The 11,963-nt window shown below is 35.9% G+C and overlaps 1 protein-coding gene across 14 annotated transcripts; it reads left to right on the forward strand.

The window, feature by feature from the left end:
• The first annotated feature begins 282 nt into the window (after positions 1-282).
• LOC113719307 (uncharacterized) lies at positions 283-7,510 on the forward strand. Of its 14 annotated transcripts, none has more exons than XR_011825075.1 (11): positions 283-489; positions 735-792; positions 1,614-1,673; positions 2,073-2,174; positions 2,791-2,867; positions 3,194-3,317; positions 3,593-3,657; positions 4,723-4,792; positions 5,109-5,174; positions 6,307-6,403; positions 6,864-7,510. XR_011825075.1 is itself a non-coding variant. In XM_027244514.2 (11 exons), exons 2-11 carry the CDS (start codon positions 744-746, stop codon positions 6,984-6,986), a joined length of 843 nt encoding a protein of 280 aa, XP_027100315.1. In that variant the 5' UTR covers positions 283-489; positions 562-743; the 3' UTR covers positions 6,987-7,510. The 14 variants fall into 14 exon arrangements, 7 of the variants coding, with proteins under 7 accessions (XP_027100315.1, XP_027100314.1, XP_071927940.1 ...); XR_003454843.2 differs by lacking the exons at positions 6,307-6,403; positions 6,864-7,510 and adding exons at positions 4,131-4,294; positions 4,588-4,643 and having other exon boundaries at positions 5,109-5,176; XR_011825076.1 differs by lacking the exons at positions 6,307-6,403; positions 6,864-7,510 and adding exons at positions 4,131-4,294; positions 4,588-4,643 and having other exon boundaries at positions 4,707-4,792; positions 5,109-5,159.
• Positions 7,511-11,963: the final 4,453 nt, after the last annotated feature.

Consider the following 11,963-nt stretch of genomic DNA (forward strand, 5'->3'; position numbering starts at 1 on the left):
CGACTTTGGAGCACAAGCACACTTCTTACTTTTTTTTTTTTAAGTTTTTTTTGGGTTTAAAAACGGCAACTAATTCTATTAATTAAATCACTGTATAGATTAGAGCAACTGCTCTACAATGTCTGCTCTTCGTTTCAACTTTGAAAAGGAGTGAAATATCAAATATGACAAGATTAGACGTGAAATGCCAAAAAGTAAAAAGTTTGAGGACTCAACCATAAATACAATCAACTTATAGGTAGTACCTTTGCAAGAAGCACAATAAACTAAATAAAAATTTGGATAATGTAATACGCTCTCCTTATTATTAATTAATTAATCAGTACTTGATACAAATAATAGTTAGGTCTGCCTCGCATCACTCCCGCCAGAACCTCAGTCATCCTCAGTCAGTGTGTGTGTGTGTGTGTGTTTTTTTTTTGCCGCCGAAAGTCTCCGTCGGTCTCAATTTTACCGAAGTAACAGCGCTACCATTTCGTTGCTTTAAAGGTCAGGGCATGAAATATTTCCAAGTTTTTCTCCTTTTTCTTTGATGCTCTACTCACAAGAAATCACATTTAGGCATTTAAGCTTTATTCAAATTCATGGGCCAAACTATTTCGTCATTGAACGTGCAGTCGATGCTGAATCCAGCTTAGCTATCCCTGTTCCTGCTCATTGCTTAAACTGATTAGTTCTTTTCTTTTCCTTTTTCCTTTGGGAATTAAAATTTTTCTTGATATTTGTTGATATAGAAAGGTACTATGGCTTGGTGGGGAGATGCTGATGAAACTCGGGTTCTTATTGCACCAGGTAGCAGCATTTCGTAATCATCTCCTTTTTCCTATTTTCTTGTGTTACCGTAATTTACTATCCTAAAAATGACGTCTTTTTATGAAAAAGGAGTCTTTTTTGTTTTGCTTTTATTTTGTTTAACCGGTGGGCTATTTTTTTTTTCACAAAAGGAAGTTCATAGTCAATGTGGTTGCAAATTGTAATGAAACATTTGAATAGCATATGCCACATGTTAATATGGGCTTAGAGAATGAGCATTTAATTTTGAGACTGAACCTTCTAAGCGTACTCCTGTAAAATTGCGTGTATTTGGAGCTTTGTAGTGGCCCAAAATAATCCGCATCCTTGAAGCTTGTAAAGTCTTTGATTTGTTGGCCATTGACTGGGTGTCAAATAAGTTTCCGTTGGTTCTTATTAGTTAGAACCACAAGACAAATCTAACTATATAAGAAGCATTTCCCTTGTTTGGAATGCATATTTAAACCCTTTCCTTTTGTCTGTTGCTTTGTTACTTATTTTATTATTGAACTTGGTATTCTTGCGGTATTGCTATTTCATTTTAGGAACTATATTCGTCGATCCTGTTTGACCTGTCCTTTCATTTCACTGTGCTACAGCAGAACTTCTATATGCAATATCGATTTGTCTTCATTGATAAACTCATTGAACTGATTGGTGATATAAGATAATTGAATTTAAAGTCCAGTGCAAAAATCTGCAAACCTTTAAGCAAATCATCACTTGAAGCCTCATTTTAATAATATACAACTTATACTATTTTTCTTTCTACATGTAAGAAAGTCTTGCTTTTTAATAGTTGGAAAGTTTAACAATTACAGATCACGATACAAATGGGAATGTTTCAGGAAATGTTCTATCTCTTCGGCATCCCAAAACTGGTAATCCTACTCAAAACTCTTGGTTGCTTTAGTGATTATTTTATCTTTTAAGCTCTTCATGTTTGTAACTATACATTTGTGAGCAAGAAACTAAACATTTACTCTCTTTCAAGCGTTGACATTTTACCTTTCATGCTGGTGACTTATTACTAAATGGATCCTTTGTTCCATTACTCTTTGTTCTCTTTAGAACGCTTTTTTGTATACACTTGGAACCAGTGTGAATATCTGTCGTAGTTAAAAACTACTTGTTGAATTGTTGGATTGCTCTTTGTTTTAGTGGGAAGAAGCCTTTTATGCTTTGGGTCTTTTCTGATGATGATGTTCTTATTAGTTTATTCTTCTCCTAGACAAGTCAATCAAGATATACATGATTATAATTTGTTGCTTATGTATCAGGAAATAAGGCATGCTACCTCTATTTTGATGAAGAACTTCTGGAACTTCACTGGTTTAAGCAATCTTATGGGTCTTGGTTCCTGGGGGATTATGTTTGTGAAGGTAAAATTATAAAAAATGAGCACCTTAACAACCAATCTTTTTTCGTATAAGTAAATCCATCTGGTACTAGTATATTTGTGGTATTATCATTCTTTACTAAGTTCCTCAGGATGAAGCCAAGTTTCCAAATGTCTTAAGTTTTGAGCTAAAATCAACATTGACTTTAGATTTTGTATGAATTAGGAGTGGGCTAACTCCATTCCAAGTCTTATTGTCGTATGTTGTGCTAGAGACATAAAGCAAGGACTGAATGTTCACTTTAGATGCCACAGAAAACTTCATGTAGTTTCTTGTGATGGTCATCTACAGTCATTTGCATGACTCAACAAAACCAACTGAGATAGTTAGAAAATAAGTTTCTCACTTTACTCGGAAAAAGTAAATGCAGGATGTAAACTGTTGTGTGAGTGAAAGTGTGAAACTAGGTCTGATGGAATAATGGGAAAAGTTTGACAGTGGATGAATGATGCTTTTAAAAATGTCACCAGAAATATGATGTTTTATCTATTGCTATTACTTCACGAACTTATGTTTTCTCTTGCGGTCCTTAAAAAAAATTAAATCACGAGAAACCACAAAAATTTTCTTTCTCATGGAACTTTGTTCCTTTAAACAGATGGCCGCTTATATACTGCCACTCCAGTAGATCCTGTTTTCATCCTGCTGCCTATATTTGATGAAGCACGAATGAAGGTAATGTTGCGGCCTTTCTTTTTTTTTATGATTTTGGAATTTCGAGATTTTCGATGTGTTTCCTGTTCAGCTAACTTTTTAGTTTACAAATGGTAACAGTCATATTCATCTTGGACATGGGAAAATACATAATTTTTTCCACAAAAGGAACTCACTTAAGAGTCGGAATGATTTAAATGTGCTTTCATCTGATTCTTAACCTTATTAATACATTACATGTGTTACTGAGTGATTTGAGTAACGCCACTTGTAAAGTGATTGGGGTGCAACCTTTTCTGGTCTCAGTTTTATGAACATGATTCATTGTTATATTCACGAGCATGCAGAAAAAAGATGATCCAGGGAAATTCAGGCAGCTGGATGAGATATTATATGTTCAAGGGTATGAAGGATATCAACAATTGGCATCTATTGCAGAAAAATCCATGCAAATAGTCTGTGATTTTAAAGGTAATTTATGTCATCTAGCACATTGACTGCCACATATTGTCATTTAACATAGTATTTTTGGGCTGAGGTGGAAATGAGTTATTGAACTGGAGCACTCATTTTGAAAATATGAAAGTGGGAAGTACAGTATTGAAACATTACAAGGCAAAACTGCACTCTGTTTGGGTAGGAGGAATGTATGTGGTATTGATTAAAATGCCTCACATACCTCTGTGCGTGGCTAATTTCTTGAGGAAGCTAAACTGCTTTTGTTTATCTTCCTTTCTTTATGACAGAAGTTGGATCAACAAAGTTTTTTAGGCTTAATGACTCGATGGTGTTAAGGTGGTTGAGCTATAAGGTCAGTTGATCTGTTTTTACCATTGATGTATATCATTGCCCTGTTATGCCTCCAAAGTTAATGAGGTAGAGAAGTAAATGGCCTAATTGAAGGAAATAAATGAGGATCTCTCTACTTGAACTGAATACTTTAATTTCCTTGAGAAAAAAAAACATTGCATTGTCCGCAAAAGCATTGGCGTACAGTCTTTTTATAGCAATCATTATTTGACAACTGTAGTGAATGGCAAATTGTGGCCAGGGGAAATTTCTTCTTTGTAAGTATATAGGGTACTTTTTATGCTAAATTCATTTTTTATTCGGCATATGCAAGATTTGGAGTCTTGTGCAATCAAGCTCCTCGAGATCTAGATAATGGATTTGGGAATTTGAAATTTGAGTAAAACAAATTTATACTGAATAAGGAAATCAAAAAGTATACTGGGCCTAAGTAGAGAAAAAGGGTTCATATACCTGATCTGATGTAGTATCCAGTTTTGGCTTAGGAAAAACGTTGTCAAGCTTGTCATCATTTACTCAACCAGAACGGGCATCATAACTTAAATTAGAAGATCTTTGCTTTCTTTCCATGGTGTTCCAAGGTAATCATTCTCCACAGATGCGTTAAAGGGCAAATTATGAATCTGCAGTTCAATAAGGTAAATTATTGTACTGGTCCATTGATCTTGAGTGTTGACTTGTTTTGGGATATTTAAAAGATTTCACAAGATTCAAAGAACAAAATCAAAAGAAAAAAAGGATTTTGGAAAGGTGCGCCAAGGCAAAATTATATCAATTGTGACAGCAACAATCGTGCTGCTTGCACAAGTTAGTGATATTACCAAGTTGCTTTATTGCCTATAAGTTATCAGCCACCTAGTTGACACTTTCTTCTTATCTAATAAGAGGATGGTTCTAATCCTTTGGTCTAAAATGATCTCTAACGTGACAGGAAATAACATGAGGAGTTGACTCTGTTTGCATCTAATAGGTTTCCAGTTTGAATAGGTATTCTTGTTCTTAATCCTTTATGGGGAAATTCTGTTGCTTTTGCATCTAATAGGTTTCCAGTTCTTGCAATTTGTAGGTGCACCAATTAAGGCAGGTTCTACCAACGCTGGATAAGAACTATGCTGCTCAAATTGAGAGAGCTACATGTATGGTTTCTGTTGGTAATCTTTGAACATTTAAAACTTTATGTCAAAAAGTTATGCTATCTTTTCTGCCAGCTGTGGGCTCAAGTTTATATTCTCTAGGCTATGAAAAGCCACAATACATCTGAATATGCTGAGTCTAAATACTTATAAGATACATAGAGAGAATAGTGGTGATCACATCTGAACATCCAGTTTCTGGTGGTAGATGCTGCATTAAGTTGAACATGCTTTAATGTTAGCTAATTAATGGATCTTGTTATTGGTTTTATGTTATGGAAATCCAAAACATCAATGTTTAACAAGTTTGATGGTACAGTGGTTGATGCGGTCTCAGTAATTGGTGAATACTTGAATGAAGAGCCTTGGCTGAAGCTTCTTTGCGGCAAGTTAAAGTATAGCCTTCAATTATGTGATTACAAGTAAATTTATTTCTGAATATTATTGAATATAATGACTGTTACATCAGAACGCACTCTTCCTTGCCCTTCATGCTTGCAAATGAATGATTTTGAAGCAACCTAAATAGAAGAGTGGTATGCTAAGTGAGAAGCCACTAAATTGGGTTTAGGTGGAATGGAAAGAAGTATTTATGACTTTGCAAGGTAACTGATGCTGAATAGCAAGTAGCAAACCACACGATTGCATGAGATGGGGAGCTTGAAACTGCTGGAAGGCATTGATTTTGACTTCAAAGTAGATGGAAGGAATTTTATTCAATGGTCCGGTAAAAACTAGAGAGAGCCTTTGCAGGCACCCCTGCATTATTCTCCTGAATTGGCCTGTATACCTTGAAAGCCGGCTGTTGGCAGCTCATATTTCATTCTATTGATGAAGAACAAATATGCGAGTCAAGAAAGTAGCATAAACTAATATGATAACCTCTTCCCCTAAATAGTTGAAGTTTTAGCTACTTTGTAAATCATTACTGGTATAAAACTTCTAGTTTCTAAAAGGTTTACATATGACAACTTCAGCCCAAGTTTTGTTGTGGAAAGTATATGTCACAACAAGAAATTTCAATCAAATGGCAGGTTGGATTTTCTGATGTAACAAATCTAAGGTCATTTCAAAATGGAAAATGTGATTATACTAATGAGCGAAAGAGACATTTTTGGCACTTAAAACCTGTGGATTTTGCTTGAAAATTGAATTAAGCCAAGTGGTTTAGGCCTTGTTTTCTTGTCTGAGAACGAGTCGTCCTTCCTTTAAAAAGAAAAGAGACATCTGCCTCTGAAAGGATAAGAATTCATCTTCATGACACAATTAGAACAGCTTTTACTGCTGCTATTCTCCTAATTCCCTTCATCCTCTCATGTGAAGGATAAACACTTAAACTCTTTGAATATCTGCTCCTTCTGGGTCATTGTCCCTGGCTATATGGCTCCAGCTTAATATACAGGGGATGAATTCGAAGGAAGGGACCTAGTTGTCAGCGTTGAGATGAATAAGTTTAAGATCCATAGGATTTTATTTTCATTCTGATAAAAATATTGTTTTTGTTGTTTTATTTTCAGCTTGTGCTTACAGGATGAACTGAGATCACCAGAGCGCAAAATTCTTCCATCCTCACTTGAAAGTGGTCAGGCATCGTTTGATACCAATGCAATTCAGGTAAAGAAAACCTAATTGGGTTGTACATATGCTTGTATGTATTGCTGTGGGAAGACAAAGCTAAATTTTATTTTGATGTACTTATTTTCACCTACTGAATCTTATGTCGCACGTAAGTGTGGTTTATGCTTTTTGATGCTAGACATTTGTTAATCATTGACACTTCAGAGTCTGGCTCAAATTTGTCTTCTGAAACTCCAACTGTGAATTACTTGGTGAATTGGTCATAGGAGATAAGAACAAATTAACAGAGTTCTATCATGAAGATGAGGATAGTGTGGGAGTGATATGGCCACCGTGGGTATGTCCTGCAGCAGGATAATCTCCTTGAGAGGGGGAGAGAGGAGGGATTTGAACTAAACAGAGCTGTAGTTTTTGAAAATGGTCTCGAAGAGAATGTTATGATGGTTCGGTTTTAAGATTCCTTGTCACAGTTGTCTTTTGTCCATTAATTTTTCAGGAAAAGACGGGGCTTGAGAAGAAAACTACTGGAAAAGGAAGGCTAGCAAAAAAGGCCAAAGTAGAGAAAAACACTCGAAATATCAAAGACATGTTCAGCAGAGCTTCGAGAAAAGGAAGTTGAATTTTGCCGTATAATTGGCTGTAGCAACGGTATGGCACTGTAAACGCGTGATGAAGGGGGCAACGGAGGCTGCAATGAACAATTTGGGCATTGGCACCTGTAACGTTCTCTTGAACAGATGGCTTTCTCCTTGGCCTGTGATTCAACACTTCAACCCGAAGGCTACTGCTTCTGTACAATGTTAATAAACATAATTGCTGTATTCTTAGTGGTACAAGGGTCAATGAATCAACGGTTTATACAAATCTCAACCCTGTAATTCTTCCATATATCTGCCTGTCTTTCTTTAAGGACCTGATGAAGGTCCATGGATTGAACTATTTAAGACGTGAACTCAGAGGAGCTGCCATAGCTACGAGGTACTTTAGGCTTGCAAGTAAATGGAATTGCTGATTTCTGGTTAGCGGCCTTTACACTAGTCAATAATGTATTATTGTAGCCATTATAGTTTTAGTGACTGACCACAGTGTTCTTTCTCTCTTCAATCTCTGCATTATAATGCAATACATCAGATTTATTTATTATTCTTCATGTAAATGTTATAAGAGTAAATATTATATATACTGACAGTATATATATTATCACGGCTTGATAGTGTATATATTATTACGGTTGGATGCACGATACATATGCAACATTTGGATTTCAAATTCAAATTTGAATTATATGTCATGCATCTAACGGTAAAAATATATATACTGTTAGTGTATAGAAAATTAATTCAGATTATAATGAGGATTAAAAGAAAGGAAAAAGCTTTTTTTTTTTTCCATACCTTTTCTGACGGGGTACGAAACACCTTCCGGATGCCATATAATCGCGAGGCGTCAGGAGACATAATCTGCGGCGTTGCAGATAGAGGTGGACCCTAGACATCAATCAGTCAATGATTGATGCTAGTGCCAGGTCGGAGGAGCCCAGGTGGAAGCAATGATGAGAGTGTTACACGTATACAAATAACGCTGCTTGTGTACGGATCTTACCGTGTCCTTGACCTATCTAATCCGATTCGACAGCCTGCTCGGCTTTGGACAGTCTTGCTTTTGGGGCATGGGGTGGGCCTCATGGGTTTGAGAACCGTTAATTTATCAGACAAATTGCTGAGGTGAAAGAGAGTGCAGGCAGGGATTTGGCCCCCATAGGATTTCCAAACCCATGCAGTCACTGACAAAGAGACTTGGACTGGACTTGATCAGCAACAGATAATTGGGACAACAAATACAACAAAAAGAACATCCCGTTTATTGGGCCGTTGCTCGTTCGATTGTGACTTAACGGCCCGTACGAGAATCTCTTACGTTACCAGTCAATTACTGTGCAGGATGCCTTTTATGTGCATAATGTTTAGGTACTTTAACTTATAGATGGGCCTAAGCACAGTTAATGAGAATGTATTTACCACTACTACCTAATTTTTATCCATATGAAATTTAATTAGTGATCAATTCATCAGTTGCTGCTTAGGACTGCTATCTAATCGAGTCGACGTCGAGTAGTGCACTATTCAATCTTTATTCGAGTAAAAATGTTTGAATTTGAACTTGTCAAGTTCTTCAAAACTTATTTTATCTTATTCAAATTCGAGTTCAAGTATATTGTGCTCGATTGAGTTTTCAAACTCGATTTTTTAGTAAATTTTATAATTTTATAATAAGCAATTAAAAATTATATTATAAATAAATTACTCAAGAAGACTTGACAAATGCTCGACTTGATTACCTTATCAAGTAGATCGAATTCGGTCAATACCAAGTTCGAGTTGACCTCTTAATCGAACTACTTGTGAGTCCGAATCGAGTAGTTTGATTAATTTACACCCCTATTGCTGGTAGCCTCTATCTCTTGAAGGGTGCATAAAAAAGTCAATAGGCATTCTAGTTTCATTCAATAGAGAAGAAATTGATAAGATGGATCTTAATAATTGACTCAATTAAAAGTTAGAAAAGGTATATGCCATGTTAGAGCATTATTGGAAAGAGTGATTTACTCATTCGAATCAAGTACCAAGGCTATTCATTATATTCACCTCAAGTTAAATGTTGGCCTCATATTATTACCCAATAGCTCATTGCTATGGCTGGGAAAATATATATATATATATATATATATATATATCTATATATATATATATAGTACTGGTAGTACTCAAGAATCATGTGTCTCATCAAATAGGAGCAACTAGTGGTCCGTTAGATGTCTTAGTACCGAATGAATTATTCTTGTTGCAGTTTCCTTATAATTAATTAATAGTAGGTAAATTTAAATTGTTACTGTTAAGGACCTGCATATCACGGGTAGGGGAAGCTACTAGCCTAGCCATGCAGCGTTCTAACTAAATCGACTAGTAAATTATAGGATCATGAGCAATTGTATCTTCTTGATCGCCCTTTTTATCCAAAAACAAATTTTGATGAACATGTTTTTTCACCTTTTTCATGTTTAAGACAAACTTTTTATTTCACATATATCGCATCTGAAAAAAGCTATAATTTTAATTTTTTAAAAAATTTTACATAATCTTCAATCCAAACAGACATGTAATAGCACCCCAGGTGCAGATCGGCTGGCTGTGGGATCACCTCATTAGGCCCCAGGTCGTGTGGTCGAATCTGCCCTCTTTAATAATCTCTGGCTTCTTGGTGGTGCGGGGGTCAGGGCCCAGTGGAGGACTAGTCGGTTGCCAATGCAATTGGATACCCCACTGAAGGAAAAAAAAAAAAACAGACATGTAATATTTTTTGTTAAAAAAATTCATTTGTTGTGATTGAATAACTCTCAAACGCACAATTGTTATTTTTATAGCTATTTAAGGGTATACATATTTGCTAATGCTTAATCATATGTATATTTATTAATGTAACAAATAAATTACACTCTAGCTACGATGATCACAAGCAATTATATAGCGGGGGCCCTCATCCATATCAATACAGCAGTACTGCTACTTTAGAGTGAGTCCAAATCCTGTACAGTGAGTAAAGGTGAGGTCAGAGTCTCTGGGGGTGGGGGGCACGGAGAATGCAGGAAAGACGAATAGTCCTCTTTACTTCTTTTACAAAAAGCTTGTGGAAAAAAGGAGTGAAAGGGACGCTGTTTTGTGAGGTATACACCTGCATGTATTGACATGGAGAAATAAGAAAAGAAAAAGAAAGAGCCAAACAGAGAGAAAGACAAAAGGGGAAGTCGAAAGTCAGACCTCTCTAACTTTACTTCAAGTCCCCTTCTTTTGTTGGCTTTTGTTTTGTCTTACTTATTTACTTTTGTGTGTTGTGTAGTTGTGCACCTGTGCTGTGTCTAAAACCAATATTGCTCCCCCCCCCCCTCTCTTTTTTCTTCTTTTTTCTTGATTGAGTACTGGATTAACTTGACTAGTTCACATTTAAACGTATCTAAAATGAAGCAGTAATAGATTCTTAAGGGGACCTAATTGTTTTTGAACTGGGGTTCATGGATGATCAAAGAAATTTGCCAATTTGCTTGAGCTCTGGTGAACATTTTTTGGTTTTCACCTACTTTCATTGGTTGGTTAGTGATCAAATTTGCATGAATAGCTTACCTTCCTGTTTCTAGGATAAAGTCAGATGTAGTGCTGCAAATGAATCGAGTCGAGTCGAGTTTTGGACTTATCGAGCCGAGCTCAACTTAATAATAGGTAGGCTTGAGTTCGAGCTCGAACTCGACGAGCCAAGACAATTGAGCTCGAGCTCGACTCGATCAAGGAAAAGTCAGGCTTGAGCTCGACTCGACAAGGCTCGTGAGCTGTAGCTCAATTTTTGGTTCGCGAGCAGCTCGAATTGTCAGTTTGTAACGTACTCGAATTTCTGATTCGCGAGCAGCTCGTTAACTCGAGTTTCTAAATATTAATCTAATAAAAACAACAAATAATTATATTTTCTTAATAAATAATAAAATATTAGGAATATATATATGTAATTTTACTGTTAAAAAAATAAAAAAATAAAAATATATACTTGAGCTTGCGAGTTAATGACCTTAATATTTTGATTTCGAGTTCAAATTGGCCAGCTCGATCTCGGTTCGAGTTCGATATTAATCGAACTCGAGTCGAGGTTTGACTCAAACCGCTCGTGAGCGGTTCGATTCATTAGCGGATCTCGTCAAATGAGATCCTAGACCAATGTCTTGGCAATCAATTCAAGTTAGCAAGAAAGTTGCAATAGTTTTTGCTCCTTGGAGTATGAAAGGTTGCTTCTTGATACGGACGAGGGTGGAATACTTCCCGTGCAGCATTTAATTGCAACAAACTTTTGACCTACTTCTGTGCAAGATCCTATCCTTGACTTTATACCTTCCAATTCATCAGTTCGTTGGTATTCTCTTTTTCCCTTTTCTTTTCATGCAACCATGCGAGGGAGTGGTATAATATACACTGACAACAAGCCAGGGACACACGGTAGCACTATACTCAAATACTGTACATGAATCCACATAGCTTTTATTATTAGGATAAAAAACAAAAAAGCTCTCGTGGTAAATATAATATACAGAAAAGCTTTCCGTGGTTTCAAAACATACAACACAATATCTCATATTTTGAGCTAAATTGTAAAGGTAACAAAACCCGTTAAATTTAACAGAAATGGATGAAATGACAAAAATGTCCTGATATAATTAAACAAAACATAGCTCAACAAAATCATTTGTTTTATTCTCTAGAGAGAGAGAATTGAGGGTTAAGGGGTAGAACAGGTATATTTGTTAAAAATTAGGTATAAATTTTTTTTGTAGGTTCCAAGAAGTCATTTCCGTTAAGTTTAACGGATTCCGTTACCTTCATAATTTAATTCAAAAGATGAGGTGTTATATTGTATGTTTTGAAACTATAGGGAACTCTTTTGTGTATTAAGTTAACGAGAAGGGTTTTTTTTTTTGTTTTTTACCCTTATTATTATTAGTCAGACTCCCTGCTAAAGCATCTTCCAAAATTGACCCCCTGAGTAGCCTGGTTAACCGTAA

This window comes from Coffea arabica, chromosome 11e, assembly GCF_036785885.1.
Source record: "Coffea arabica cultivar ET-39 chromosome 11e, Coffea Arabica ET-39 HiFi, whole genome shotgun sequence".
Taxonomy (NCBI): Eukaryota; Viridiplantae; Streptophyta; class Magnoliopsida; order Gentianales; family Rubiaceae; genus Coffea; species Coffea arabica.